At 35.6% G+C, this 17,027-nt stretch overlaps 1 protein-coding gene across 6 annotated transcripts in view; it reads right to left on the bottom strand.

Annotated features, from left to right (window-relative positions):
• LRBA (LPS responsive beige-like anchor protein) overlaps positions 1-17,027 on the bottom strand; it is a 718,950-nt gene that overhangs the window by 33,233 nt on the left and 668,690 nt on the right. For 4 of the 6 annotated variants that reach the window (XM_087437546.1, XM_087437548.1, XM_087437550.1 and 1 more), the window contains exons 50-52: positions 14,080-14,272; positions 9,614-9,676; positions 4,193-4,348 (exon numbers count right to left, since the gene is read on the bottom strand). In XM_087437546.1, the coding sequence (XP_087293672.1) occupies positions 4,193-4,348; positions 9,614-9,676; positions 14,080-14,272 (412 nt within the window). The remainder of the gene's footprint in view (positions 1-4,192; positions 4,349-9,613; positions 9,677-14,079; positions 14,273-17,027) is intronic. The other 2 variants (XM_087437549.1, XM_014780201.2) reach the window with 1 other exon arrangement.

Genomic DNA, 17,027 nt, shown 5'->3' with positions numbered 1-17,027 from the left:
TAAATTAACTTTATTCTCTACAATTTATACATTGGGCTTAACTCTGGAAAACGTTTTTTTTTTTTTATTGAGGTAACATTGGTTTATAACATTATATAAATTTCAGGTGTAAATCATGGTATGTCAATTTCTGTGTAGACTACATCATATTCACCATCCAAAGACTTAATTACCATCCATCACCGTGGAAAATGTTATTTTTTTAAGTTTACTTTTTCCTGTTCTGGCGGCCTTCCTCAGCAATGTTTGTTATTGCTATGAGGTTGAGGTTCACTCCTCCTGCTCTCTTTTTGGTAAATTATTTTCTGATAATCTCATAAGTGTTCCTCAACCTTTATTTTTTGTTTCCTTTAATACTAGTCCACCTCTCCACACACTAATATCAAATATTACCACAAGCACTAGAATATCCCTTTTTTGACAGAACAAATTTTCTAGTTAATGTTTTATTTGACAGCTGTGCTACAAATAAAAAAAATTCAAGCTCAGGACTCTGCACCACTGAATCTGAAATGTGGCCTGAAAATAATTCCCACTGCCGAGGGAAGGTTTTATTGTTGCCTCTGCTGTTCTGGTTGTGTCCCGAAAACATGATTTATGTTTAAAGAATTTCCTGTTACAACCATGTTTCTCCCCCCGCCCACTCCAAATCTAATAACAGAAGGATTTTTTTTTTTGGCTTATGTGCTAAAATATAATTGAATTCAACACTTGTGATAGCTTTGCCATTATATATTATTGATCATACACTTTTTCCCTTGCTTCTCTGACAAACTTAGGAGAAAATATTTAATATTCCTATTGTCATAAAAACACAAACACATATTTACCCTGAAATTATTTTAAGTAAAACTAGCATCAGAGTTTGTTTGTATACAAGATATTAAGAAAGATACTAGGACTATCATTGGAGATTTTTTTCACAACATTTCTGGCAAGTGTAAATATTTTTAATGTACAAGCTAAGTCAGTCCCACTGAAATGAAGTTTAATGTAAGGCTACTTCTTATGAAAATGTTTTATGTACACACGCACACACGTTTTAAAAAACAGTAAAGTGGAAAGAGGAAAAGGAATGTTATTAAGTTCATTAAGTCTAAAGTAACATGGCAGACATACGGGGAACTTAGTGTTGTAAATTATAGTGTTTTCATAGTTAACCAATGATTGACAGGTAACACCTGTATGAGATAACGTGGTATAATCACAAAGAATGCTACATTTGAAGTCAGAAAAGCTGGCTCCAACGTCTAGTTCTATCACCTTTATCTATACAAATTTCAACAACTTACTTAACCTTTCTAAACCTCAGTTTCATCATCTGAAAAATGGGGATAGGGACATCTGTTCTATCTCACAGGATTACTGTGAGGCTGAAACAATAATATGTATGTGAAAGAATTTAGTAAATTCTAAAGAACTGTGTGAATATAAGAATTATTTTAACTATTAGTATTATGTAAAGTGAGGTTAGCTTTACTTTACAAATATTAATATTGAATGCCTTTTTAAAATGATATGGAATGTCAACGAACTCAAAAAACCTCCAATGTCGAAACCAAAGATTGACATCATATATGATTCCACTTTAAGACATTCTGGAAAAGGCAAAATAATGGAGATGAAGAAAATGTGGTTGCAAAGAGTTTGAGGTGGGGAGAGAAGTTGACTACAAAGGGGCAGCACAGGGAATTTTTAGGGTGATAGAGCTACTCTACATTTTAATTGTGGTGGTGGTTACATAACTGTATACAATACCAAAACTAATAGAATTCTAAACCAAAAATAATGAATTTTACGGTATGTAAATTTTAAAGATATTTTTTAAAAATGTGTAAAAAAACAATATGCAATCTAAAAGAATGCTTAAGAAAATCTTGTGAGAGGATGTAACAATTTTACCTTCCAAGTTTATGCAAAAAGGAAGCACAATTTGAGGTCAAATAATGCTAAGGTTGTTACTACCATCACAGTGAAAGAAAAGGTTAAAATTTAAATTTGATTCAGATAAAATTCATTATAATAAGAAATATATTTTAGGAAAACTTATAAATTCCCATTGCATTTTTAAAGAATTGTAGAGGAGTTTTAGGTTCAATAGTAATTAACCTCATAGACCTAAATATCTAAGTAAAAGCCCAATTACTCAGAAAGACTTGAATGATGATGTTTTCTTTCTGGACCTACAGAATAAAGATGCAAATCATAAGAAAACTAGATCATCAATTCCATAAAACAAAAATTAAACAAGATCATGCCTAACAACAACTTTTAGGGTTTATTCTATGATCAGTACATATTCAACTAGTTTTACGTATTCTCTCAAAGCTATGTTACAATATGATCATCAAAATATATCTAGGACAAACTCCTTTAGTAACCACAATTAATTTTTCAATATACCATACTTACGAAGGCAGGAGCATGGACTCACACATTTTATAAAGATTATTAACAAGAATGAAAGATGATTTACTATAAAACATTTAATCAACTAGAAATTTCAATTAAAAAGAATTTCCTATTCCCACAACATTTAATCAAGATATGTGTAGATCTTTGTTTTAGTTGAAATATCTCATTCCAGAGTATCTATCAAGTTCAAATGCATTAACATCTAATTTTAATTATTTTGAATATTCAACTACACATTTACTAAGTTTATTTCATCCTCTAACAGTTTCTAAAATACTTCAGACTTCATTAAATTTTTCAATGTTTCTCAATTTCCTATATGCAAAAATTTATAAACATTTACTGTATTGGATCTCCTGTAATAATACTGAGTTGGGCTTGGTTTGTCCTTTAGGGAGATGCATGCAAACGAATATACAGACTTAAACTTTTTTTTATTTTTTATTTTTTTGTGAGGAAGATTAGCCCTGAGCTAACATCCATGCCGATCTTCCCCTTTTTGCTGAGGAAGATTGGACCTGGGCTAACATTAACATCCATGCCCATCTCCCTCTACTTTATATGGGACACGCCACAGCATGGCCTGACAAGCAGTGCCTCAGTGCGCGCCCAGGATCCAAACCTGGGCCGCCAGCAGCAGAGCGCACGGACTTAACGGCTACGCCACGGGGCTGACCCCTTAAACTTTTATTTTTTAACAAGAACTCCTGTCACACATAAAATCTATAGTCAGTTTACTTTTCTTCATGATAGTGTAGCTTTCAGCAAGATTATATGCAGAATTAGGTGGAGGCAAGGTACCTACTCCCAAGAAATATACTTAATGAGAATTTCTAGTAAGGGAAAAAGCCCTTTAAATAATACAAAAGTGAGGGCTGGCCCCGTGGCTTAGCGGTTAAGTGCGTGCGCTCCGCTGCTGGCGGCCCGGGGTTCGGATCCCGGGCGCACACCGAGGCACCACTTCCCTGGCCATGCTGAGGCCGCGTCCCACATGCAGCAACTAGAAGGACGTGAACTATGACATACAACTATCTACGGGGGCTTTGGGGGCGGGGGAAGGAGGAGGATTGGCAACAGATGTTAGCTCAGAGCCGGTCTTCCTCAGCAAAAAGAGGAGGATTAGCATGGATGTTAGCTCAGGGCTGATCTTCCTCACACACACACACACACACACAAAAATACAAAAGTGGGATAATACACCTATATGTATGTACACTTGCCATAAGATTATGCATATACATGTGCATATGGTATTACATACCAGGAAATGCTTTCAAAATGAATCATTCATTCTGTAAGCATGAGGCTTGGGAGACAAACCTACTATAAAAAACTGCCTCTTGGCCGGCCCCGTGGCTTGGTGGTTAAGTGCGCGCGCTCCGATGCTGGTGGCCCGGGTTCGGATCCCGGGCGCGCACCGAGGCACCACTTCTCCGTCCATCCTGAGGCCGAGTCCCACATACAGCAACTAGAAGGATGTGCAGCTATGACATACAACTATCTACTGGGGCTTTGGGGGGAAAAAATAAATAAATAAAATCTTTAAAAAAAACAAAAACAAAAACAAAAAAACTGCCTCTTAAAAACATGCTGAAGTTAACTTAATAGTGGACTATATTACTTTACATTATTACTCTAAAGGGGAAAACTCTTTTCCTTACTTTACAAATTTTAGAATTCTGTAACTTTGGGAAGGAAGAAGACAAGAAAGCATTCTAAGCCTCTCAGGGCTACTTGTAGTAAACTCTAGTTCACTGCTGAAGAAAATAACAGTTACCTGTGTCTGTAGAATAGACTCGGAAACTCTTGTCCCAGAAGCCACAGATGAGAATATAGCGGTTGTCTGAAGTGATGACAAAGCACTGGGAGTGGACTTGAATACTTTGGTCTAAAAGGTCAGTAATTTGCCTCCTGTGCATTCCTGTATTGCTGGCTGTGAGAACAGAGGAAGAAAAAAAGCCTATTAAACCCACATGCGCAAAGAAATCCTATAGTGTATCACACTGGGGTTTGGAGTTGAGGGAGGAGAGGTGACACATCCCAGGATAAGAATATTTGATCTTTAATTTTAAATGTAATAATATTTGAAAAACCAAATAGGAAAACACATCCGAATGTTGGAAGAATGTGGGTAGCTAAATCCAACACCTCAGTAAGAAATTTTGCCTAGAGGAAAGAAATAATAACACACTACAATTTAAAAATAGTATACAATTCTCAGAACATGGTTTCTAGCTCTTGGGCAGGACCAAACTAGATTACAATCTCCAGATTGCATCACAGTTGGGTTTATGTTTCTGACAATCTCATTACACCCATCGTCATGAGAACGGATTCATGTTGTGACAATCTATTACCTTTAACTTTTTGTCACAAGGAAGAGATATTAGAATTTAAATGTCATATATTTGAAATATTGCAGCATCTTGTACTACCTTGGCTTTAACAGGTCTTTAATTTGACTAGATGTGAACTCCCATTTCCCCTGTTTACAGCTGCACTTGCATGTAAGGAAAGGGTAGAATGACTATTTATTTAAGATACTTGTAATTGAAAAAGGCAAAGCACAGCACACTGCCACTTTCTTACTCCTTATGTAAGCAATAAAACAACACAGTCTGGCAGTGTGTTTTCAAAGTGCTACAGAGCACCTGAGATGGGGTTTGTCACAAGGCACAAGGTCAGACACAGAGCGACATCAAGCACATGGGGAAGAGTAATAATCCTCTAGAAATACACTATCAAGTATGTCATTATCAGAAAAAGAATTTTCACTGAGATGCCTTTTTTGGTATTATGAGGCCAACCAAATAGAAAGCTTTGTTTCTAGTGATCTAGGACTTATTTCACCACCAACTTTCCAATACAAATAGTGGTTTTTATACTGCTAAAGGAATTTGATTGTATCAGAAATCAGAACAAACAATTTTCTGCATCTGATTATTACATTCTTTGTACCATAGTCTTCAGTTTTTTGGGAAAGAAAACTATAAATGCATTATTGATAATGAAAAATAGAAAAATATCTACATTACAATCATTGTATGTAATAACCAAGTTAATGTGGCCAATTTAATAGAAGGCTCAGAGAGTAACACAGAAGAAAAAAGTGTTCAAAATACTCTCCAATTCTGTGCTGGGAACCACTGGGGAATACAGAGGAATAAAATATCCCCTGCACTCATGGCATACCCAACATAGCAAACATGTACATATACATGTGAAATACCGTAAAATTCTGCTAGTGTGTGACTATTCAACGTAACCATATAAGATTATTAGGTAACTGTTTGATAATAGGCCTCATATACTTTTGGGGGATTAATGGGCTAGAAAGTGACAGCCATAGTAAAAACGGCAGAATTCTAGTTGAGGATCACTTCCTCCCTTCTTCCACACGAAGGGAAGTTGCTGGCAGATGAGAAAAGCTTTTATGGGTATCATAGTGTATCACAGACAGACATTAGTATCCCACTGCAGTGAAGCTGTGTGATACAATTTAGTTTTGTTAATTCCAAGAAACCTAGCAATTAAAAACAAGGTATGTAGTACTTTCTATTATTGTAGTATTTTCTATACTGGTTACTACAGTACTTGATTCCACATGAAAACTATAAAAATGTTTATTTTTGTCAGTGTTTATATGACTTTTGCTCCTCTGATATAAACTTTCACTGGTCTTTTTTTTTTTGGCATGATGTCTTGGGAAGACCTAGCTCGACAGATCTGTGCATGTGCATAATTTTGAACTGAGTGACCACAAAGTGCCCATGGGTAACGGCTGATGCCGTTTCAGCATTCAGATGAACTATTTTCCAAGAAAGTGCTTACATGTAATTTAACATTGCAAACCTCCACCTATCCATCCATCCATCCATCCATCCATCCATCCATCCATCCATCCATCCATCTAACTATATAACCTATCTCAGAGCTGTCTTTCCTTCATCTCATTGTTTTCTCTAGTAAACCTCCTTAGATTCAGTACTAGAAGTATTTTTATTTAATGAAAATTAGGTAAATTTGTCTAGATAAGCAGTCTTCAAACTGGGGCATGTACACACCTGGGAGTATAAGATTTCCCAAGGGATACACAGGCACAGATGGTTTTAAGGGAATCAATTTCTAGTTCCTCAACTTTCATACGTCCTCTTGCCTGAAACAGTTTTGCCTGAGAACTCTCCTGTGAGTTTTCCTTTCTTACCTCCCCTTTCTCATACTCTTCTTCCACTAGATTAAAAAAGGCATATTTCTCTCTTATCCAGATTTTTACTATGATGCTTTACCTTAGGGTTTAAAAATCTCCTGAGAGCCAAATAAAAGGACAATTCAAAATACTGATGTGATGTTGAAAAGTGAATGCCTAAGGTATCAAATCATTCTGCAGAGCAGGTGGTTTCCAATTCATTGCTTTCAATGAAGGAGGATGTAATCATGCTGTCAATTGATAGATCATTAAAAATAAGTTTCAATGATAGATTGTTAAAATGATCATTTAATGACAGACCATAAAAATAATTCTTAATAATAGATCACTATATGAATTTTGTCACATAACTCAGAAAGAGTTCAAAGATTTGAGTGACACTGTTAAAACTCTTTCCTTTCCCATCTATTTTCTTATGTAACATTCCTCAGAGCTTCCATGCATAAAAAACAAACAAACAAAAAAACAGGATAGAACTGTTGACAAATCCAGTCTCATTCAGCAAGAAATAATGTACATCCATGAACACATGAGGTAATTGAGGGGGGAAAAGCCTCATCAATTTCATTAAAGATGTATTTCCAATAAAAGTTTGTTTTTTATGTTTAATAATGTTTATTAAAATTTATAATTTTTAATAGTGTGTATTAATAATATTTGTAATGATAACTCAATGCAGATTAATTTTTTAAAAAGCTAAGCCTTATGGTCATAGGAAATTTTAACATTTAAATTTACATACATATGTTTAGTTTTCCATACATATTTTTATTACTGAAAAGTATAATAGGGTAATCAACTTCAAAAGTTAAAATAAAATTGTGTAAGGAAAGTAGAATGAAAATATAAATTCAAGATGAAAAAGGAATAATGTAAAATTTTCAACTGTTAAGAGTCTTTTTATGCATTTTTTAAAAACAGAAAATGTCAAGTATCAATTCACTTTAATATTTAGATTCCACTGGATAGATTTAAAATTTTATACACTATGCCAGAAATTATAACCTTTGCAACTGTCTAAATTTGTGATGAAAACTTTCAGATGTCAACTTAAAAATGTGTGAGAAGGCACATGGTTTTTTTATTTTTTTTAATTTTAATTTTATTTATTCATTTTTTTTTCCCCCAAAGCCCCAGTAGATAGTTGTATGTCATAGCTGCACATCCTTCTAGTTGCTGTATGTGGCACACGGCCTCAGCATGGCCGGACAAGCGGTGCATCGGTGCTCGCCCAGGATCCGAACCTGGGCCGCCAGCAGCGGAGCACATGCACTTAACCGCTAAGCCACGGGACCAGCCCCAGGTACATGGTTTTAAACAATTATTATTAAACAGTCTAATGACCAGTGATCTAGAGCAGGGAAGAAAACTATGGCCCACAGGCCAAATCTGGCCCCTGCCTGGTGTTGTATATAAAGTATTATTGGAACACAGCAATGCTCATTTGTTTATATATTGTCTATGGCAGTTTTTGTGCTATAACAGTAGAGTTAAGTAGTTGTGTCTGAGACTCTATGGCCCACAAAGCCTAAAATATTTAATATCTGGCCCTTTACAAAAGTTTACCAATGCATGTTCTAAAGGGTTAAAACTGCTAGACTCTATACGATAGAATATTCATTGTCAAGTTTTAAGACAAACAATGAGTCTAGACTTCAAAATGGGCTTCATTAATTTCTTAACTGTTAAAACTTTACCCAAGTGAGCATTTAATTTCTTTTTTTAAATATACGACAAATCATATCTATTCAAAGCAAAACGAGATTTAGGAACCAAAGTAGTATTTATCCTTCATATACTTACTTCTCAGATTTCTGCTTATATTTGGGGAAAAGGTAAATGAATTAGTTTTGAGCTTAAGGTTATTTCAGTTCATCTTGATAGTACATCTGCAAATGGGGGCCATTTAGCTCTCTATTGAAACACTGGTATTAAAGACAAAAGATGACATACACATAGGGAATACCTTAAATTTTAAAATAATAAATTAGCTTATTCATATGCTTTACTTAAAAACTTAAAAAAATTCTAGTAAATTTATTTGTGCCAGAAAATTTGAGAAAATTACAAGGCAAACATCCATGCTAGTAGCATACTCCTACAGCTAGGCAATTAAGTTTTTTTATTTTAAAAGTTATTGAATAGCATCTTCAATGTCAAGGCTTAACATTTTTAGTGAAGATACATTTGAAATTTCCACCCATAAGGATGAAAAACGCTAAACTAGAGATTTCAACTAACCTACTTAAAAAGCATAACAGCAATTAAAAATTCTAAGTCATCTGCCGCAGATGCTCATTTCATCCCAATGGTTCTTTCTGGTCTCCTCCCTTTTTTTTCCCCCCGAACAAATTTAACCTCCAATGGCAATTTATTGGGCTGCAGGACCCTAGGAAAATGAATACAAATATCTTAACACTGCCATTGGCTGGGCAATATATTTCAACTTCGAAACTGCTCTGCAATTGCACATTAATCCCCTCAGAATGAACAGAGGGTCCAGGAAGAAAGGATTGATCTCCTTTAATGATGAAACCCTGGCACTGCAGTTTTATTTTTCACAACACAGTGCTGCTAAGAACCCCACTGTTATTATGAAAATTTCCCTAGCAAAGGAGCTCCATCACATTACCAGTGCACCAATTCATCATAACGTGCCTCGCTCCTGCTCATCAACAAGTCTGAGTGATGAAAAGATCCAATATTATCCTGACAGTACTTCATGCGCATTCTCAATCACACATTATTACAGCATCCATATTAATTTTCAGTGACATGCGTCCTAGGCCTGTTCAAATTAGGCAAACCAACGAGGGGGAGTTGATGAAATACCAGCATAGCCACAGCTCATTGCATTCCAATTTGCATGCAAATGGTTTATCAGGAAAATTCCATTCCCAGCAACCAGCAAGTGAAAAACAACTGTAATCTACACTTCAGGGCCACCATACAGAGCTTAATGAATCGCAAAGAGAGAAGGAAGTGACAGACCTATGAGAGGATCGATTTCCACTGGCAGCTGGTATGGCTGGTCTTGTACAGCACCTTGATGAGCTGAAATTCACAAAAGATTTTAAAAAAGGATTATTTTTCATATACTAAACTACATAAAAATGCTTAAGTCAAATCTTATGCAGAATTGTTGCCAACCTTCAAATCTCTCATATAGTTTTGTGAAATTTAAAGAAAAAAATCCAGGTGCTTTTATGGCTAGCTTATTAAACATTTATTTTAGATTAGTGCTATTCTGAACATGTGCCATCAGCAGTGGCTCCAGTCCTAGGCCATAAGCTATAGCAGATGCTTGACTGGCAACCTCTGATGCTGCAACAAAACAAAATTAAGTGGTAAAGCGCGCTGAAAACAAAATGTGACAACCATCTGCTGACTGTAGCAAATACTATTTTTTTGTTACTTCTTAAAAAGGCAGTTTTGAATGCTGCAGCACAAAGGATCCACAAAAACGTCAATTTATGATGGAGAAAGGGAAAGCTCTAAGTCAGGGAACATTTAATGTTTCATCCATCACTTAAAATCAATCAATTGAAAGTTTGAATAAAAATAAAGCAATCTGCAGATAAATGTTTTAGTTAAATGCATTTGGCTGAAATATTTTCTTAAAGATTTGATTGAGGCTTTTAAAAAAAGTCTTATTAATATTTAATATTTCCATGGTTTCAATTTAAAAATACTCTGAGAAGCAAATGAGTAACAAAAATCAATCCATACTAAGAATAGTTTGTTCAATTCTCAAAATGGTTCTAAAGATTCAGGCACACTTATTTTGTAACTGAAAAGAGGTTTTGTTGGCTGTTTCCCTGTGAAAGGTAGAGGGACTTTAGGTAGAGAGGAAGTGTACCAGGGAACAGGAGCTGCCACTGGCTAGCTACGCAACCTCAGGCAAATCATAAACCCGAAAATGAAGAGTTTGGAATAGATGATCTTTTCAGCTTTGTAATTCTAATAGTTAAATTCTAGGCCCTTTTCCAAATTATTTTCCCCAAATGACTCAGCCATTCACCCTGGTCAGTATCTGCCCTTTATTTAAAGTACTGCTTGGTCAGTATTGGTATTAAAGCTCTGCTTAATACCATCATATTTTAGGAAATCTTTCTGACTGTCCTTGAGGGGCTGAAAATAAAAAAGGGGTACATTCCAATGAGTTCATTAGATTATTTTTAAATTCATTATGTCAGGATCTCCCCTGTAGTAAATACCAACTTTTCAAGGATGTTTAGATCACTGATATTGATAAAATACCTAAGTACAATATTAGCACTAAAAGTTATAGTTGAGTATGTATAAGATATTAACGTAGCTGAAGAAGTAAAGCCATATATGACTCACTTTTTTTTACTGAAGGTATTGTCTTTGATGATTACTGGCTCTGCCAGTAAAGAAATCACAGGACACATACGGGGAATGATCAGGGAAAATAACCTCTGATTTACCCAACAGTGCCATTTACTTCCAGTAATACTGGTGCCAATCAACACTAAGAGAGAATTCAAATACCTTGAGAATTTTTCTCTACTCTCTGAGAGTCTGGGATCATAGAAACACTAAAAACAAACTGTCAGTGAAAGAGGTTTAGGAGGTTAACTATCTTTGGTCATGCCTCAAATCCCAGTTCTGCCACTGACTGCTTGTGTGACCTTGGGCAAGTTATGTAGCCTCTGTGTTTCAGTTTCCTGATCTGTAAAATGGGTTAGGTTGAACCATATGAAATTATTAATACCTGACATTTTGACCTCTAAAAATGGCAATTTCATATGGTTCAACCTAAATAGAGAACATGCATCCTAAGGTTGTTGAGGGGATTCAGTGAGTTAATAAATGTAAAGTGATGAAAACAGTATTTAGAACCTAGAAAATGCTCTGTAAATGTTAGCTGCTATTATTTTATTTCTTCAGAAGTTCTACAAGGTCCTTTGAATGAGAAGGAAGGATAAAGATGATTTTTTTTTCTAAATCAGGACTCAGACACTACTGAAAGAAATGACAGGAGCTGGTTGTCTAATGAACAAGCTATGGAAATCATAGATTCTCAGAAAAGAACCAGAATCTAAGTTAAAAAAAGAAAAAAATGAGTGTAACATGAATTTGATATTCATTGAAAAAAAACAGCTAGGGACTTTTGACATTTGTTTTAAATCAAGGCATACTGACAGGTGAAGGTAGCACAAGATAGGATGCAAGATCAGATTTATGTAAACATATCTGAAATGAAGCAAAGATATAATAAAATGGATGCTTAATATTTTTAGGTGTAGGTGTAGCTCAGAATTGGAGATCATACTGTAGAAAGATAACCACCCATGTATTACCATTTGTTATCATTCTCTGTATTTATCTGGTGAAGAGTTGCTGTGTCATACTGTAAAGCCAGAGGGTGGAGACAAAAACCACTAGTGACACAAGGTACGGACACAAAGAAGGCTCACTGGGGAGAATTATAGGCAAGGAATTAACAAAACATACGCAGTCCTCCAAGCTCTTATCTCAGAGAAAGGGGAGCTTGGGCTGGGAACAGTTGGATGCACCATAAGTGGTACTCCAGCAGAGGGACGCTACCCCTAAATCACTTTACATATCCATAGAAAAATTGGAAGTAGGGAAAGAATACCTGACAACCAAGTACTAAGGAAAGCAAGCCTTCTAGTCAGGGAAATGGGTTGTTCAAAAGGGGAGTGTCAGGAGCTCAGTCATCAGTGCTTAGGAAGTGTGCCTAACAACTTGAATGTCAGCTGGAGACCTAGCAGCCCTTTGGTTGAGCCAGCTCAGTTCCTGCTGAGCTAGAGGCTAAACTAAACATAGGGGGCGGAGAGTGGTCAGGGCTTTCTAGCAGTTGAAAAGGTTTGTCTCTCCTCACATATACTGTCACTCTGTGTAAACTGAAGAAGTTCACAGAGCTGCCACAAACAGCCACCTAGGATAAGCATCATTTGTGGTGGCCCTGATGCCATGCACACTGGTGCTTCTGCCAAGCTCTAAGGGTAACTGCGCACAGAGTAGGTAAATCCTCTAGTGTATCTGATAGAACACAACACCAGCATGTTTTTCTTCTAACGAGTTGGTATTTAGAGAATCCAAAAATCATATTCGTTAATCAAATTATAATCTTTAGTCCCAAAATATGTCATTTACATACACATTTATCTCTGTGAGATCTAAGTTCATTTGAAGAAAAAGGGATACCAAGACCTAATGAAAGAGATATTATATACCTGCCTCAATTTTTATCTTCTCTACTTTTTCTGAAATCTATTATCTAATCAAATATAGGCATTTATTTCATTTCTAATGGCCAGGAAAATGGCTATATTTAATAAATTCTGATACCAACCACAGATTCTTCATGATGAGTACCTTATTGAGTGTAGTCAGTGCATCAAGTTTTTGTTTGAATGTCCAATTCAATTCTGTTCCATTCTAAAAGCTCTTGCATTTAATTTGGCATGAAGCCCTTGTTCAAGAATTTATATTTTTGCAACCATTTCAGGTATTATAATGAGCAGGGCTTTATGCACACTTTACAGATTTAACAACAAGTTAACAGACTATTAAAATCTATCTTTTAAAATTTCCTACTTAAAACAATGGCTTGGAAAAAAAGCCTATAATCTCCAGTACTTTAAAAGATTTTCCTTCTTAAAAAAAGAATTTCTAACTAGTGGCCAAAAAGAACAGTGCTAAAGCCAGATCCCAACATTCCTCTTCTAATTAGAGGTAATAAATCACAGAGGGGTGATCACAAAACTTGAGTCAGAAAACTTGGGTTCAAACTTGGCTCTGCCACTGACTGGCCATATGTGATACTGAATAAGGCAAGCTCCCTGGGGCTCAGTATTTTCACTGGTAAATGTGGGGCTGGACTAGATGAACTCTCCTGTCTCTTCAAACTTGGATGGTTTATGATTCTAATGGTTATTTCAGTATCTTGCTGTTAGTTACCATAACTATTCAGCACTTAATGGAAGAAAAGAATTTACTTAGGGGTTTGCAGTATTTTGGCTGTGTAATTTGTGTTCTTTTTTCTATCATCCACAAGAGACACTACCATGTCATGTACAAAAAGGTATGTAGTAGACAATCAGAAGTATTTACTGATGAATGGAAGTGGAAAAAAGGGGAACATTCTATAAATAACTACATACTATTTATGGACACAATATAGAATATCACTATATTAAAATATTACAATAGAAACAATATTTATCTCCAAGGAATAACAAACCACCAGATGCCAAAGAATAGTTTATGTTTTAATATTGGTATTATGTGCCTCAGTTGGGACTTCTTTAAGCCTTTCAAACAATTAAACATTTTGATTCAGTCTAATGCTTGAAAATAAAAAAGCTTAAATGTTGAGAAATAATATATTTAAGTGGATAGTACAGTATCTTTATACAGTGTTCAGCAGTTACTATGCCTTATCATGATACTTCTTTACTTACCAGGAAGGTTGTGCCACTTGTTCACAGCAAATAGCCTGTTAGCAGTGACTGTGATCACAGCAGGAGTTGCCAAACCAGGCTGGGTGTTGGCTGCCACGTGAGTGACAGGGGAGTTGGAGGGGAACTTTAGGACCATGATAACATCCTGCTGGGCTTGGTCTGTGAACATCAATGGACTCTGCAGGAGGAGATACTGTTGAGTGGGCATGACAAGACCCAAATATACAAGAAGGAAAAGACAAAGAAAGACAAGAAAGAGAGAGGGTGCAGGAAAAGAGGAGGAAGATCATATTAACACCAGTTGCAAGTGAGAGCACAATGAGCAGAAAGGCTTATAGACACAGCAATTAGGATTTGCTTGTTTTTCATGTAATGTCATTAGTTGAAATTTTTGGTGACTCAAGTAGAATACATTAACGGAAACACTTTAAAAATCCATAAATTTTATTAGCTCTCTTCCCCACTCCATGAAGAACTAAAAGAATGATTTGATTTAGATTCTAAAAAGACAAAGTATTGGGGATCACATTAAACCAGTCCAATTGCTATTTTGTGTCAAGTACAAAAAGAAAAGAATGAGAATAGGTAATAGGCACAAAAGCAACCAAAGTAATCTCCAAAAAGCATCAAAAGTCGTGTTGAGTCAATATGAAGATTTTGACAACTAAATATAGAATTAAAATAAATATATTTACAAACAATAGTTATACAGCATGCATGTATTATTACAGTAGAGAAATAACTTATGAATGTAATATACAAACTTAATTATAAAGGTGTTTCAAAGCAATGTATAATTAAATGTACTTGTAAAAACAATATATTTATATAGTGTACCAAGTCATAAACACTGCCATATTATAATGCAAATGCCACTGCTTTCTGCTGTAGCTAAGGACAAAGAAAAATACCTAGATGCCCCCTCCTCCTTCTTGGTAAAAAAAACTAAAGCTCAAGACTTTTGATTTCTCCTTTGAAAAGCGGAAAGTAATTTAAAATGTTAAACAAAACACTGTCTGTTCTAATAACTAGCAACAAAATAAATCTTGAAGACTACTAAGGATTTAGAACATTCCTACAACCCATATGTCATAATCCAAGACATACATAACACTACTCTGATTTATTGGCTTTATTTATACTTTGTGGTAGTATGCTATCATACAGTAATTGCACTGTACATTTTCAGCAATTCTCTTCTACCATGTCTATTTTCTAATAGCTGATTAGTATCATTCAGAATTGAAACACTTTGATAAAGTGCTTCTGGCTGCTTTCCCACTGCTGTATTTCAAAACACCAGGTATATGTAAATGTGTATGCACATATATTTAACACATATTTATTCAGAACTGCTAATAAAAAATTAAATACATTTGCATTTTTATTATCAGTCCTTTTAAAAAAGTTATTAAGAGTACTTAGAAAAACATATTGCACTAAGAATTCCTATTTGCACTCTTTGCATAAAGGTGTAAATAAAGGCAACTAATAAGCTACCCAGACACCCTTCTGAGCAAGTGGCTAAAAGCCAATCAATATTATGAGTTAATCCTCCCTGGATGCTCATTCAATTAAAGGTGTCAGTAATGCCTCATCTGATGTGGCCTCAATTAAATCCAACAATCTGATGGTGTGAAAACACAGGGGGATACAGCAACAGCAGCAAAACCAGACAAATAGGCAGCCTTCGTGTGCCTGCTAATTACTACACCTGGTGTATATTATGGCTCATGCACTTAACGCAGCACGAGGTGGCTTTAATTTCTGCTATATTCATGTATATGTATGTATGTTTGTGTGTGTGTGTGTGTGTGTGGTGGAGTGCACTGATGGTTGATGGGGGAACTCATCTGAATGGTAGTAAAAACAATTAATAAACATTTGCGCCTTTGATTTTTAAAACCTCAGATATCAATAAGTAATCTTTGTCACACAAAGAACCTTTTGTACAGGTTTAAGGAAGTCTGTGATATTGAGTAAAAATGAGAAACAATGAGCGACAACAAACAAAATATCCTATAAGCTAGCTTTGAAGGAGTCTTGGGAAAAGGAAATGAATGTCATTTCAGAGTACCAAGCCTTATTTTTCAATTATGTAGTTTTTTAAAAATAATATTTACTAAAGTCAATTTATAAACTCCGAGAAAGTCATAGTACAACGTACATCATAAAGTCTCACTGAAAGGAAGTTAATACATATTTTTGAGCTTAACAGCTCATACTGTAAATACAATTAGACTCAAACTGAATAATTCCAATGTTTATACCCTTAAAAAAACACAGAAAAATCTCTAATGTGTAGGAAGAATGTCTTGTTTACATAGTGACTCTAGTGGGCCAACTCTTAGCCACATAGCAAGGACAAGCCACTTTCCACAGAAAGCCACAGACACCATATCCAGAACTGTCCACTGCTTCTTCCAACAAGCTGTCCCCCAGTGTGTTCCTACACATTCTATCTTGCCGAGAGCTCCCAATGCAGGCAAGCAGCAGGAAACTCTCTTGGGAGCTCCCTCATATCCTTGGCTAATAAGTATGGAACAGGGAGCACTAGAAATAAGCAGCAGCACACCCCAACATATTGCGCTAGTCTACAGTGATGGCACCAGCTGTAAATGAGCAGGACAACTGGTAACATAGGGATAAGAGAAACAAACCCTCATCTAATCCCAAGTGTCTTTGCAAGCCAAGTCTGAGCAGAAGTAGGAAACTGCTAGCCAAATTGCATTCACTTTTCCTAGATTAAGTGCACACGTTGACAACTCTGGTTTCTTTCTAACACACCTTTCTTTCCCACCCACATATGTGTAAGATGAAAAACACAATTTGCACAAGTCTGAAAAGGAGTTCAGGTATTCAATTCAGAGCATAAAGATAATAGGAAAGACAGTCTTCCCTCCTCATATGAACATGTGCCTTCCCAGCCTTCCCACCCTATGGATAGT

The sequence above is a fragment of the Ceratotherium simum genome, chromosome 12 (genome assembly GCF_057802395.1).
Source record: "Ceratotherium simum simum isolate JZ-2026a chromosome 12, ASM5780239v1, whole genome shotgun sequence".
NCBI classification, from domain to species: domain Eukaryota; kingdom Metazoa; phylum Chordata; class Mammalia; order Perissodactyla; family Rhinocerotidae; genus Ceratotherium; species Ceratotherium simum.
Note: the sequence above shows the minus strand (reverse complement) of the source record. Positions and strands in the feature narration are given on the sequence as shown.